At 38.4% G+C, this 12,310-nt stretch overlaps 1 protein-coding gene across 4 annotated transcripts in view; it reads right to left on the bottom strand.

The window, feature by feature from the left end:
* LOC119785392 (inositol 1,4,5-trisphosphate receptor type 1-like) overlaps positions 1–12,310 on the bottom strand; it is a 144,388-nt gene that overhangs the window by 21,905 nt on the left and 110,173 nt on the right. For all 4 annotated transcript variants that reach the window (XM_038288022.1, XM_038288020.1, XM_038288019.1 and 1 more), the window contains 9 exons: positions 9,732–9,915; positions 9,375–9,625; positions 6,624–6,824; positions 6,439–6,549; positions 6,179–6,274; positions 5,844–5,987; positions 5,628–5,735; positions 5,351–5,543; positions 921–1,043 (listed from right to left, as the gene is read on the bottom strand). In XM_038288022.1, the coding sequence (XP_038143950.1) occupies positions 921–1,043; positions 5,351–5,543; positions 5,628–5,735; positions 5,844–5,987; positions 6,179–6,274; positions 6,439–6,549; positions 6,624–6,824; positions 9,375–9,625; positions 9,732–9,915 (1,411 nt within the window). The remainder of the gene's footprint in view (positions 1–920; positions 1,044–5,350; positions 5,544–5,627; positions 5,736–5,843; positions 5,988–6,178; positions 6,275–6,438; positions 6,550–6,623; positions 6,825–9,374; positions 9,626–9,731; positions 9,916–12,310) is intronic.

Here is a 12,310-nt window from a genome sequence, read left to right as displayed (position 1 = left end):
GGCATGTACTCGTCCCCAGCCCACAGAGTCAAACATGTGTTAAACCACATGATTGAGCACACTGGCCCATATCCATACTATAAAAATGGTCACTCCACTCTATATATATATATATATATATATTTTTTTTTTTTTGACTTTATGTGGGCTATTAAAACCAATCATTGTAGTTTTTTTTATTTATTAATTAATTACTCATTCCAGTGCTTGTTCCAAGACTGTTGTTTAAATGTAATATCAGCTTTCCTGACTATCTTATAAAGAAGCATCACAACAGCATGATGGTGCCACCACCATGTTTCTCTGTGGATACAGTTTGTTCAGTGTGCAATTTAGAGTTAGTTTTCTAAAACAAATTGTGTTATAAACTCTTTCATGAAGACCAGACTTGGGGAGGGCACCCACTATAATAGTTTTGTTGAATCCCCACATGTGGAGATCAATTTGTTTGGCCAATGTGCAACATTGGTTATTGACTGCACACAGCGTGTTGCATCAATGCAAAGCTTAGTCTTGATCTTATTTAACCAAATAACCTTCTAACACATATTTTATGTGTTTTTGTTGTGACCAAAATTTGAAAATGTTTACAGAGTACTTTTGCCTTCCACTGCATGTTAGAACATTTTATGAACGTATATACATAAAAAAAAAAAAAAAAATTGGGCAAGCCGGCATGCATTCCTCTTTTTGTTCTGCTGACTGCAATGCCCTTTTTATGAACCTGGTTTCTGAAGAAATTTAAATGAACTGAAGTCTAAATGATCTTATCCAGAGCTACGCATCTCAACTTCACTTTTCTCTGCTTCTTAATATGTGGAAATGTTTTTGAAACCAAGCTTTTCACACTTAATCATCAGATAATGAACATGACTTGCTTCAAAAACTTGCTCCCTGAAGGTTACATGAGCGTGACTGACCTGCATGTACCCCCTCCAGGGGGTAAAAGAAGCAGACCAGCAGATTCATGAGCAAGGCCAGTTTAAAGGAGATGCTGCTCCACACGGACATGTTTCTTGAGCACCAGTATAGCACTGGTTCAGCTGGTGAGGAGAGGAGATGGAAAATAAACAATCATTTCAGTCCCTTAAGCCTTAGTTGTAGTTTATTCTGATGGAAAAAATGTATATATAAAAAAAGAAAATAGAATCCATGTCATACTTTTATTCCAGAAGTAGTTTGCTGTTGCTAACATCTGTTGTTTAAAGTGAAGACATTTATTTAAAGTATATAAAGTAGTCCTAAAACAAAATAAATTTTTTTAAATGTAATTACATTTTTTAGTACACTTTAAGGATCTATTAATCTGAATACCTAAGTTTTGAAATCAGAACTGTAGGAAATAAAGCAACAAAAACAAAACATACAAGCTATTTAAGCAGCTGTGAAGCTTTTCTTCAAAAAAGGTCAAGTTAAGGATGAGGGATCTTGAAATCATATCTCTCTTGACCTTTTTTCTCCAACCTACAGCCTGTCTTTTCAGAGACTTTGAAAACTTGGGTTTAATAGGAAATAAGAAACTGATGCAGGGACTTTTCAACGTCCATTCCCTCCTCTGAGTGAGAGACTAAATAAAGTTTGTGCGTGGGCACAGGAGTGTTGTATGTGGATTAGACGTGTCACTAGGAGTGGGTGTGGGTCTGAATGTGTATGTCTGTGCACTCAAAAACGCACACTCTCACTTGTGATTCATAAGGTTACTGTACAAAATGCTTCATGGCTCAAATGAGTTTGGAAAGCCCCTGTCTGCTTTTTCACAGCGGAAACACGCACTGGTAACATGAACGAGGAACAGGAGGGCAGCAGTTGTCCCTGCAAATTGGTCCCTCTGCACAGCTGTCCACTTATGCTCAGGCTTCAATCCTGTCCTGTATTAGATGAGAATAACGCAGCATGTGCGCTCAGTAATGTGCACAGTAATGCGCACATGCTGCCTTCACTTGTATACTGTACAGTCATGTGATATTATAAAGGTCCTCTTGATAAACCTTTGGTTCTGGAAAATAATTGTATACATATGCATATCTAATACATTTATTAACATACCTATAAACAAAAAAAAGGAAACAGATTAATTTTGTGTTATAATATATATAAATATATATAAATTTTTTTAATCGCGATTAATCGCATCAATGCCTGAGTTAACTCGCGATTAATCGCATTTTAATCGCACATTTTTTTCCTGATTGAAAATCATTTAAATACTCTCGATGACATACAAAAAAATACATACAGGCTAGGTTTGTGCCAATGTTCTTTTTTTAAAATGAAAACAGGTCACAGATACTGATTTATGCCAAAAATAACAAATATGTAGCCAAAAAAAAGGCCCTGAAAACAGGCTGATGTAAAAGACAGTCTTTACAGTTAATACAGTCTTTTGAACAAAGACAAGCATTTTACCCTACTGCTATAAAATGCAGTAGAGTTAACATTAGATGTTAACTAACCAAGATAATAATGAACAATTTTCAATCAATACATCAAAATCAATAGACCGACATCACTAGATGGAGGTAGTCTATGCTCTAGAAAGTTACTTTTCAGCCTCTTAACAAAAATGAGAACACACACACAAGCACCCACCCACCCACACACACACACACACACACCCACCCACACACACACACACGATACCGACCTGTGACAGCAAGAGTGCCGTAGCAGATTCCATTTCACCTCAGTAATCTGTTTTCTCAGCTTATTTCAGGTTGCTACTAGTTACCAGACACTCAACTTGTTTGTTGGTGGTGGGGCTTAAAGAAAAGGCACTAGCGTCACCAAGTGTATGGGCGTCTTTTTCCCTTGAGGAGGTCCGCTCTCGAAGCCTATGAGAAATGCATAGACTGGGGGAAAATAGCCCCGCCTTCCCGCAGGCTGCAGCGGGATGTACTTGGAAAATTGTACCATAAAACCACATAGCGTTAATCTCACGTTAAAAAAATTATCGCCGTTAAAATGGCCTCGCGTTAACGCGATAATAATGCGATAATTTTGACAGCACTAATATATATATATATATATATATGGTCTTCAAGACTCCTTGAGAAAGCTCTGGTAGACGGTAGGATTCATGCCACTTGTACCTTGTTGCACAGTTGGAATAAAATGATTTTCATTCAGTGCTGCAACTATTTAATACAAATGTATTGCTGTAATATCTAATGTATTTGTTTAGTTCAGGCAAAGCACTTTGAATAGTCTTTGCACTGACTGTGGTACATAAATAGCTGGCATTGCATTACCACATATTTCTAGGGCTGGGTACCGAACTTCGGTACTTTTATGGTACCGACCGAAATGCTTCGGTTCTACAGAGTATCGAAACATGCCTCGTCTTTCGGTACCAAGTTTCGGTGATTGGCTGGAACACTTAAGGTGATTGCGTCATCCAGGAAAAATACACAGGTGGTCACGCCTACAGCCAGGGTTCATGTGTATCTTTTGTGAACTGGTTGCAGCGTTGCGGAACCCCTTTAAAATGCCCCCCAGGTCAAAAGTGCGGCTTCACTTTATTAAGACTGATGCTAATAGTGCACAATGCAATACATCGTGCACGGAAATAATTTAAGAGCAGAAAGTCGCTCTGTGTTTGACTGCAAGAAGAGCGGACCGCAGCCAGCGCGACCATCCTCCTCTCAGCAGCCCGTGGGCAGAGCAAAGCCAGAGCGGAGTGAATCATGCTGCTTTCAAACTGGACGCAGCAAGAGCAGCAAAATCTCGTCTGCTGCTTCATTTTTGCTGCTTGTACCAGCTTCTGACGCGCTGCTGAAGAAGCTTTGCTGCTCTGGCTGCGCGGTCGCAAAGTGGGTCAGACGCGCGTTGGGCGGAGCTACTCTATCCTTTATTTGCCTTGCAGCTATATTTGCTGTGATCAGTGGGAATAAAGTAGTTTTATTATGTTTTTAAGTGGGAAAATCCACCTGAAAACGTAATCAGTGCAGTCAGTTCATCCTGCCTTCAATATTTCTGTCGGAGCCGCTCAGACCCCCCCCATACCAGCGGTGCGCTGTCAGTAGGATCCCATTCAACGGGCTTGTTTGTCAGACATGGTAATTTTTCTAAAGGAAAACTGCTAAGTAAAAAGGTCCTCACAATGTAACAGTGAATATTAGACACTGAATTATTTATTTTTTTATGTAAGAGGAAAAATGTAAATGGAAAAACAGAGCTTAAAATAACACTCAAGATTTGTACTTTTTTATGTTGTGTAATTTTCTTTTTTTTCGAATTGATATTATAAAACTGGTATCGAAAAAAGTATCGTTCAGGAACCGGTATCGAAGTGAAGGTATCGGTATTGGTACCGGAACCGAAATTTTTTTAACAATACCCAGCCCTACATATTTCCTCTGCTATGATGTCCATATAATTTAAATCCAGACTCATCTGTCCAAATAACTTTATTTCAGAAGTTCTGTTGTTTGTCTACTGTGTCCACAGCAAACCTTTACCTGGCCTTCATGTTTTCATAGAGAGCAAAGGAGTTTTCTTTTGACTTCCCATAAAAATTAAACCAAAGCAGTCTCTTTACGGTTGTAAAAGCACTTTCACGTTATTGTTAGCTAGAGCCTGATGCAAGTCTTGTGATTACAGTTTAGGGTTTTTGAATATTGCCTTTAGCATCTTGTGTTCTGCTCTCTGGGTGAACTTGCTTTTATGACCATATTGGCAGATATTTAAATAACTTCTTCTTGTATACTGAGTATTTTCTGTACAAGGAAATGGCTTTTTATGTTTCCATTTCCACTAATTCAAATTTCAACTCATTCACTTAAAAAATAAAGTTGTTATAGGTCTAAATAAAGTAAAAAAAAAGTTAGAAAACAATCCACTGGACTTTGTTTCCAAGTTTGAAGACGTTTTGCTTCCCATCCAGGAAGCTTTCTCAACTCAATATGTCAGAAATAGCGTTGAGTGTGAGGTTTTATACAGTGGACAAAAAAATGCCTATTTTGGCTTAGAAAGGCTTTGTTTTTGGTCCGCTCTATAAAGCGTCGAACTCAACGCTATTTCTGAAATTTCGAATTGAAAAAGCTTCCTGGATGTGAAGCAAAACGTTTTCAAACTTGGGAAGTCCAATGGATTGTTCTTTTACTTTTATGGAATGACTATGACCTGGAAGACTGAAAATCCTCAGCAGTCTAAATAAAGGAAATATGAATTCTTGACAAAAATCGGTGATCAATAATTGGCTGCAAAAACTTTTACCAGTTAGATTTTTATATTGCTGTACATTATAGGAACAAAACTGCTCATTATTTACTTCCACATTTTTTACTTCTACCCATGAAACATTATTTACTTAAAGATTATCTAAAAAGTTTTTGCATAATATTCATCCCACCTCTGAGCTTCTTTTGCCAGTTCATCTCATTAAAGAGGTCCTCCGCTCGCAGGAAGAAGTCATTTATTTTGCTCCCCTGTTCGTCTCTCTCAGTGGTGTAGTAGACTCGCAACTTGGACTCTGAGGTCAGGAACTCACAGATGTTGGGTACGGGAAACACTATCTCCTCCATGGTGCGATCCTGACGCACAATCTAAAACAAAGAGGCTCAAATGGTCATTTCTAAGAGGGGCGCAAAGGTCTAAGGTGGTAATTCTATATTGGCTGAGTGTATGACCTCTATCTGAGCAGTGTGCTTGGCGTAAAACTCCAACGCCTCGTCGCCGTCTCCGCTGGCACCTCCAGGCTTTAACATCATGGAGAGTTCTTTATTATGACGCGCCAACTGCAAAGTAGCCAGAAAGAGGGAGCTCTTCATAAAAGTAGCAGAAATGTTGAAAAAATATAGAACAATTTTTCTCATGCAGCCAGAATATATATCTAAAACTCCAACCTGGTGAGCCAGAATGTAGATGTTGTGTCCAACATTTCGGGGAGAAGCAGCATCATGTTCCTCTTCATCTCTAGCATCCTCTTCCTCCTTTATGTCCACAAACTCTACCTCACCTTGTAGGTATGCCTTCTTTATTACCTCCACCTGCCAAGGCACATGTATAAATGCTACAGGAAACTTTTTATGATCAGTAAAGTTTTAGACCTTTTGCTGTATTTTGACCTCCAATGTATAATTTTCCTTCCACTTCACAATCATGCACTGGTTTTTGTCAGTCTAAAACATTAAAACTTAAACGTTTTGGTTGTTACACCAAATTGCCACAGGTTTCCTACCAGCTCTTTAGGCTTCATGTTGTACAGGATCCTTTCTGCATTCTCACTGTCATGTCGGCTCTCCATGATGGCGAGCAGCAACTTGGAGGCATTGTTCTGGGATGAAATCAATGAAAACCTTGTTCAGATAGGCATGTTTGTCTTGGTGCAAATGATTAAAAGCATTCTTACGTAGACAGAAACAAAAATAGCAGCAACACTTTTTTTTTAAATACCAACGGAACAGAATAAAAAGGTTATCAGAAACGATCTAGCCTCACCTTTAGCTCTAACACTAGATCCATACGTTTTTTTCCAAGCGGGTTGATGTCATTCAAAATTAGTGCAATAATGATGTCGATGCCATTGGACTCATGTGTTGCTATACAATTCTGAAAGAAATAAAGACGATACATAAATCGTCTTTATGTCTATGTTTATAAATCGTCTTATGTGTCTCTTGTACCTGGTTTTCATGACAGGGGCCTTGGCAGTACTCTGTTAGGCTCTCCAGTGTCTGGTTGATGAGGGCAACGTTGTCCTTGTTGATGTACAGCCCCAGCAGGCCGAGGCCTCCTGTGGTGCTGCCGCAGATGCAGTCCAAGAATTGCAAGGTCTCACATACCAGGTTGTAGTTGTTCTTTTTGTTCTGACAACGAAGGAAGTTCTAGGAGAGCAAAGGAATGATACAGAGACGCAGATTAGTTCACATTTTATACTAACCTTACCAATTAGAACCATTTATGGTAATAGTGTAGATGTAGGTCTGAATATGAATATATAAACTAAAACTAACAAATAGAAATAGATAAAAAATTTATTAAAATGGAAAAAACTTAACCAACTGAGGCTCCATTGTGTGTTTATAAAAACTAAAATATACAAAAATTACAGATTTTTATATATACATATATATACATACACATACATATACATATATATACATATATACACATATACACTCACCGGCCACTTTATTAGGTACACCTGTCCAACTGCTCGTTAACACTTAATTTCTAAGCAGCCAATCACATGGCGGCAACTCAGTGCATTTAGGCATGTAGAAATGGTCAAAACAATCTCCTGCAGTTCAAACCGAGCATCAGTATGGGGAAGAAAGGTGATTTGAGTGACTTTGAACGTGGCATGATTGTTGGTGCCAGAAGGGCTGGTCTGAGTATTTCAGAAACTGCTGATCTACTGGGATTTTCACGCACAACCATCTCTAGGGTTTACAGAGAATGGTCCGAAAAAGAAAAAACATCCAGTGAGCGGCAGTTCTGTGGGCGGAAATGCCTTGTTGATGCCAGAGGTCAGAGGAGAATGGCCAGACTGGTTCGAGCTGATAGAAGGGCAACAGTGACTCAAATCAAACCACCCGTTACAACCAAGGTGGGCAGAAGAGCATCTCTGAACGCACAGTACATCGAATTTTGAGGCAGATGGGCTACAGCAGAAGAAGACCACACCGGGTGCCACTCCTTTCAGCTAAGAACAGGAAACGGAGGCTACAATTTGCACAAGCTCATCGAAATTGGACAATAGAAGATTGGAAAAACGTTGCCTGGTCTGATGAGTCTGGATTTCTGCTGCGACATTCGGATGGTAGGGTCAGAATTTGGCGTCTACAACATGAAAGCATGAATCCATTCTGTCTTGTATCAACGGTTCAGGCTGGTGGTGGTGGTGTCATGGTGTGGGGAATATTTTCTTGGCACGCTTTGGGCTCCTTGGTACCAATTGAGCATCGTTGCAACGCCACAGCCTACCTGAGTATTGTTGCTGACCATGTCCATCCCTTTATGACCACAATGTACCCAACTTCTGATGGCTACTTTCAGCAGGATAATGCGCCATATCATAAAGCTGGAATCATCTCAGACTGGTTTCTTGAACATGACAATGAGTTCACTGTACTCAAATGGCCTCCACAGTCTCCAGATCTCAATCCAATAGAGCATCTTTGGGATGTGCAGCCGACAAATCTGCGGCAACTGTGTGATGCCATCATGTCAATATGGACCAAACTCCCTGAGGAATGCTTCCAGCACCTTGTTGAATCTATGCCACGAAGAATTGAGGCAGTTCTGAAGGCGAAAGGGGGTCCAACCCGTTACTAGCATGGGGTACCTAATAAAGTGGCAGGTGAGTGTATTTACATACACATACATATATACAGAGATGGGAAGTAACGAAGTACAAATACTTCGTTACTGTACTCAAGTAGATTTTTCTGATATTTTTACTTTACTTTACTACTTATTTTTATGGCGACTTTTTACTTCTACTCCTTACATTTTTACACAAATATCTGTACTTTCTACTCCTTACATTTTAAAAAATTGTCTCGTTACTTTAGTTTTGAATCATTTCGATGGAGTTACCGTTATTATTTTTCACGTCATCAATACCAAATTCAATCTAATTGGATGGGAATCTACATTGCATTTGACGCACCACTACAAGATGAATCGACAGATTCGGCGGTATTCATTGGCGGCAAATCATTGCAGCTTGGTGGCGGTGGCGTTAGCATAGTAGCATGGACGACGAGATGATTCAAAATGAACACAACGGAGATCTAGTCCTATTGGCAGACATCCATTTAAAATGTAGGCAACAGCATGAAAAAAGTGGTTTCTACTTTTACTTTTATACTTTAAGTAAATTTACAAGCCTGTACTCTGTTACTTTTACTTGAGTAAAGAAGTTTAATCAGTACTTCCACTTTTACCAGAGTATTTTTTAACACAAGTATCTGTACTTTTACTCAAGTACGGAAAGTGAGTACTTTTGCCATCTCTGCATATATATATGTATAGATATATATATCTATACGTATAGATATATATATATATATATATATATATATATATATATATATATATATATATATATATCTATACATATAGATATATATATATATATATATATATATATATATATATATATATATACATATATATATATATATATATATCTATACATATATCTATATATGTGTATATATATACATACACTACCGTTTAAAAGTTTGGGGTCACCCAAAAAATTTTGTGTTTTCCTGAAAAGTAACAATTATTCACCACCTTACGTTTTATAATATAGGTTCAATATGATACTAACAGAATCTCTCTTAAAATCCATACATTAGATATCCACATATTAGATGTCTAAAGAACAGACTCAAACCCGTATGATTGTCAGTGTGTCCCACCTGCAGGTCATGGTTGTGGTTTTCACACAGTAGCTGCAAGAAGCGAAGAATGGGCTGCATGATAACAACCACAAAGCTCATCTTTTCCTCATGATTGTTGGCCCCAGTGCTGGGCAGGCCATCTGCTGAGGAGCCATGGTCCTCTGGGTCAGCTTCTCGTCTGTAAGAATTGAAGGCTTTCTTGGTTGCAGATGAAGCCTCTATTAACTGCTCTTTCACATCTTCTGTCATCGCTACAGTTGAATCTCGAGCTACATAAAAATTTTGAAATGAAAGAATCATAATATAGGTGACCATCAATTTACAGTTAGGTATCAAAAAACATCAATATAAGTTCATTAGCAGATAAAAGCCAACCTTTTTTGCGAGTGGGGACATCTCTGTCCTGGCTGTCATCGTCTCTTCTTTTGTTTCCTAAATCGCTGGTGTTTACGGTCACTGTTGCTTTGATTTCCTGCTGAGCCGACTTCATACGGTTGTAGAAAACTCGGAAGAACTCCTCTGATTTTTTGTCATCAGTCAGACGACAAAAGAATGAGCGCTGGAGAAATTGCAAAATAAAGGCAAAATGACATCAAACAGAAAAAAAAAACTTTTTTTTTTATAGTAAGAAAAACCCCTAAATCAATGAAACGTAAAATACTTTTTTTTTTAGGCCAGAAGTTTCATTGTAAAACTTACCTTTTCAACAAAACAAAAAAAACTATTTTCATAGCCCACCCCTATAAAACAGAAATCATTGGCTGTCAACTGTTATATAGAAAAAATAATAAAAAAAATTTTCCTGGGAGCTTTTCCAATAACCATGTGGCGGCTCACTTGTGTCGCAGAAGAAGGAGCACAGAAGCTCTTTGCGCAGAGATTAAAAGGAAAAGGGAATAAAAGATTATTTAAGTCAAACATAAATAGGGAGATTTTATTTCTACCCACCGAAAATTGTCTCTTTTGTTCCTCTTTTATTAAAAAAAATTAACAACAGCTCTGTGACTGATAGCTCTACTGGATTCAAAGAACCAGACCTCTGACGCGACCATGGGTGTTGTTTGGGAGAGTACATTTTTCCTTAGGAATCAAAAAAGCATTGTTTTATCAGTTCAAAATGCTTACTGATGTCTGCAGTTTGCTTAACCATTTTCATTTAATACCAACTTTCTCTCTGCACAATCATTAGCTGTGCAATCTAGACTGACCAACACATGGTCTTAACTTCAATAAAGATACATAATTGCAAGGTATGCATTCCCATCCAACATCAGTGTCTAACCACTTAAATGCACTTGTTGAAACATTTTGTAAAACTTTAAAACACTTTTAAGGCTAATGGAAAGCCTTCCTGTAAATAGCTATATGTACATTAGCTGCAAAGTATAGACAAAGGACAGATTTAACTCTAGATAAAAAAAAAGAGATGTCACTAAATCATGAGTGTGTTTGAATATAGATGAATGAATAGTTTTGGCAATAATGTGTCAACAAATAAGTATAAATATCTAGTTCTAGAACTCCCAACACATCTGAACCGGAAAAAGCATGACAAGGATATTTACTCTTTGAGCATATTCATGGTGTAATGCCTTAGAAGCCTTAAAAAGTGTATTTCAGGGCGTGCAGGTGGCGCAGCTGTTAGCGAGCATGACCCATGTATGGAGGCCTTAGTCATTGACGCGGCAGAGGGTTAGAATCCAACCTGTGGTCCTTTGCCGCATGTCTCTCCCCCTTTCTCATACTCCCTTTCATTTCAGCCTACTGTCTAAAAAACTAGCCACTAGTGCCGTAAAAAAAAAAAAAAAAAAACTACTTGGAAATCTTAAAAATGCAAAAGTATTAATAGACCTGCCGATAGTGATAAACCAAAGAAAGGAATCATTAACAGAAATATTAAACTTTTTTGAGTTAGAGCATGTTATCAAACAATTACGAAAACCATTATATATCTGTATGAGAAAACAGATTTTATCAGGACCTTCAGAAAGTATTATATAACAGCAGAGAAGGAGGTGCAAGATATGAGCGGGTTTAGCGCCATGGCTACGGCTGCAGAATGGGGTCACAGAGAATTAGGGCAGTTTCAAGCTTGCCAGGGACAATGTATGCACCGTGTCCCAGTCCACAAGGCTGTTGTTTTGATTATGTAAGAGCGTTTACCGCCACAGAATACGGGAAGGCTTTTTTTTTTTTTTTTTTTTACAGTGTCCTGTCTGGCAAGGTGGCAATAAGAATAATTGTCTTGATGCCAAAAGGAGCCCAACAGATTTTACTTTCACAAGTGTAGCGGTATCGCAATTGCCATACCGCTCCACTTGTTTCATGTATATAAATTGCTTTATTATAATTATGCAGGGAGTTTTACAGTTCATATGGACACTGCAATGTAAGTAGAGCAGAAAAACAGAAGAAGAAGAAGGAAAAAGAAAAAGAAAAAAACAGGACAAAAGATGAAAGAAAGAGGAGATAGGAAGGAGACAATGACAAAACATTTTCAGTCTGCTTCAACACCTGTAATGAGATGGAGAGAAAAAAAAAAAAAAAAAAAAAAAGAAAAAAGAACAGCACAACCAAAAAACATGGTACGAGATATACAATAAAGCAAACACCTTGAAACTATCACTAAAGTAATATTATTAAGTCTGACATGTACTCTGTGTTACCTGAAGATATGAATGTGGGGTTTCTGTTTGGAAGTGAATCTCTAAGTACCTGAAGCCTAGCACCTGTAGTTGTTTGTGAGGGTGAACTTGTGCATGTAAAGTTTTAACCATAGAAAAAAAATGCTCAATAGTGGTTGTGGAGAGCCGGAGAGGCACACCCCCCAGAGCACTGAGTCCAGCGCCGGGAGACCCAAAGCCCCAGGCGCCCAAGGGGACCCCAGAAGCGAAGGCACCAAGGCGGGGCCAGCCCCGGAAATCAGACCCCACCAAGGCAGGAGGAGAGACAGC

The sequence above is a fragment of the Cyprinodon tularosa genome, unplaced genomic scaffold, assembly GCF_016077235.1.
Source record: "Cyprinodon tularosa strain WSP-4 unplaced genomic scaffold, ASM1607723v1 ctg248, whole genome shotgun sequence".
Taxonomy (NCBI): domain Eukaryota; kingdom Metazoa; phylum Chordata; class Actinopteri; order Cyprinodontiformes; family Cyprinodontidae; genus Cyprinodon; species Cyprinodon tularosa.
The sequence above is the reverse complement of the archived record's forward strand: the minus strand, read 5'-3'. Positions and strand labels throughout refer to the sequence as shown.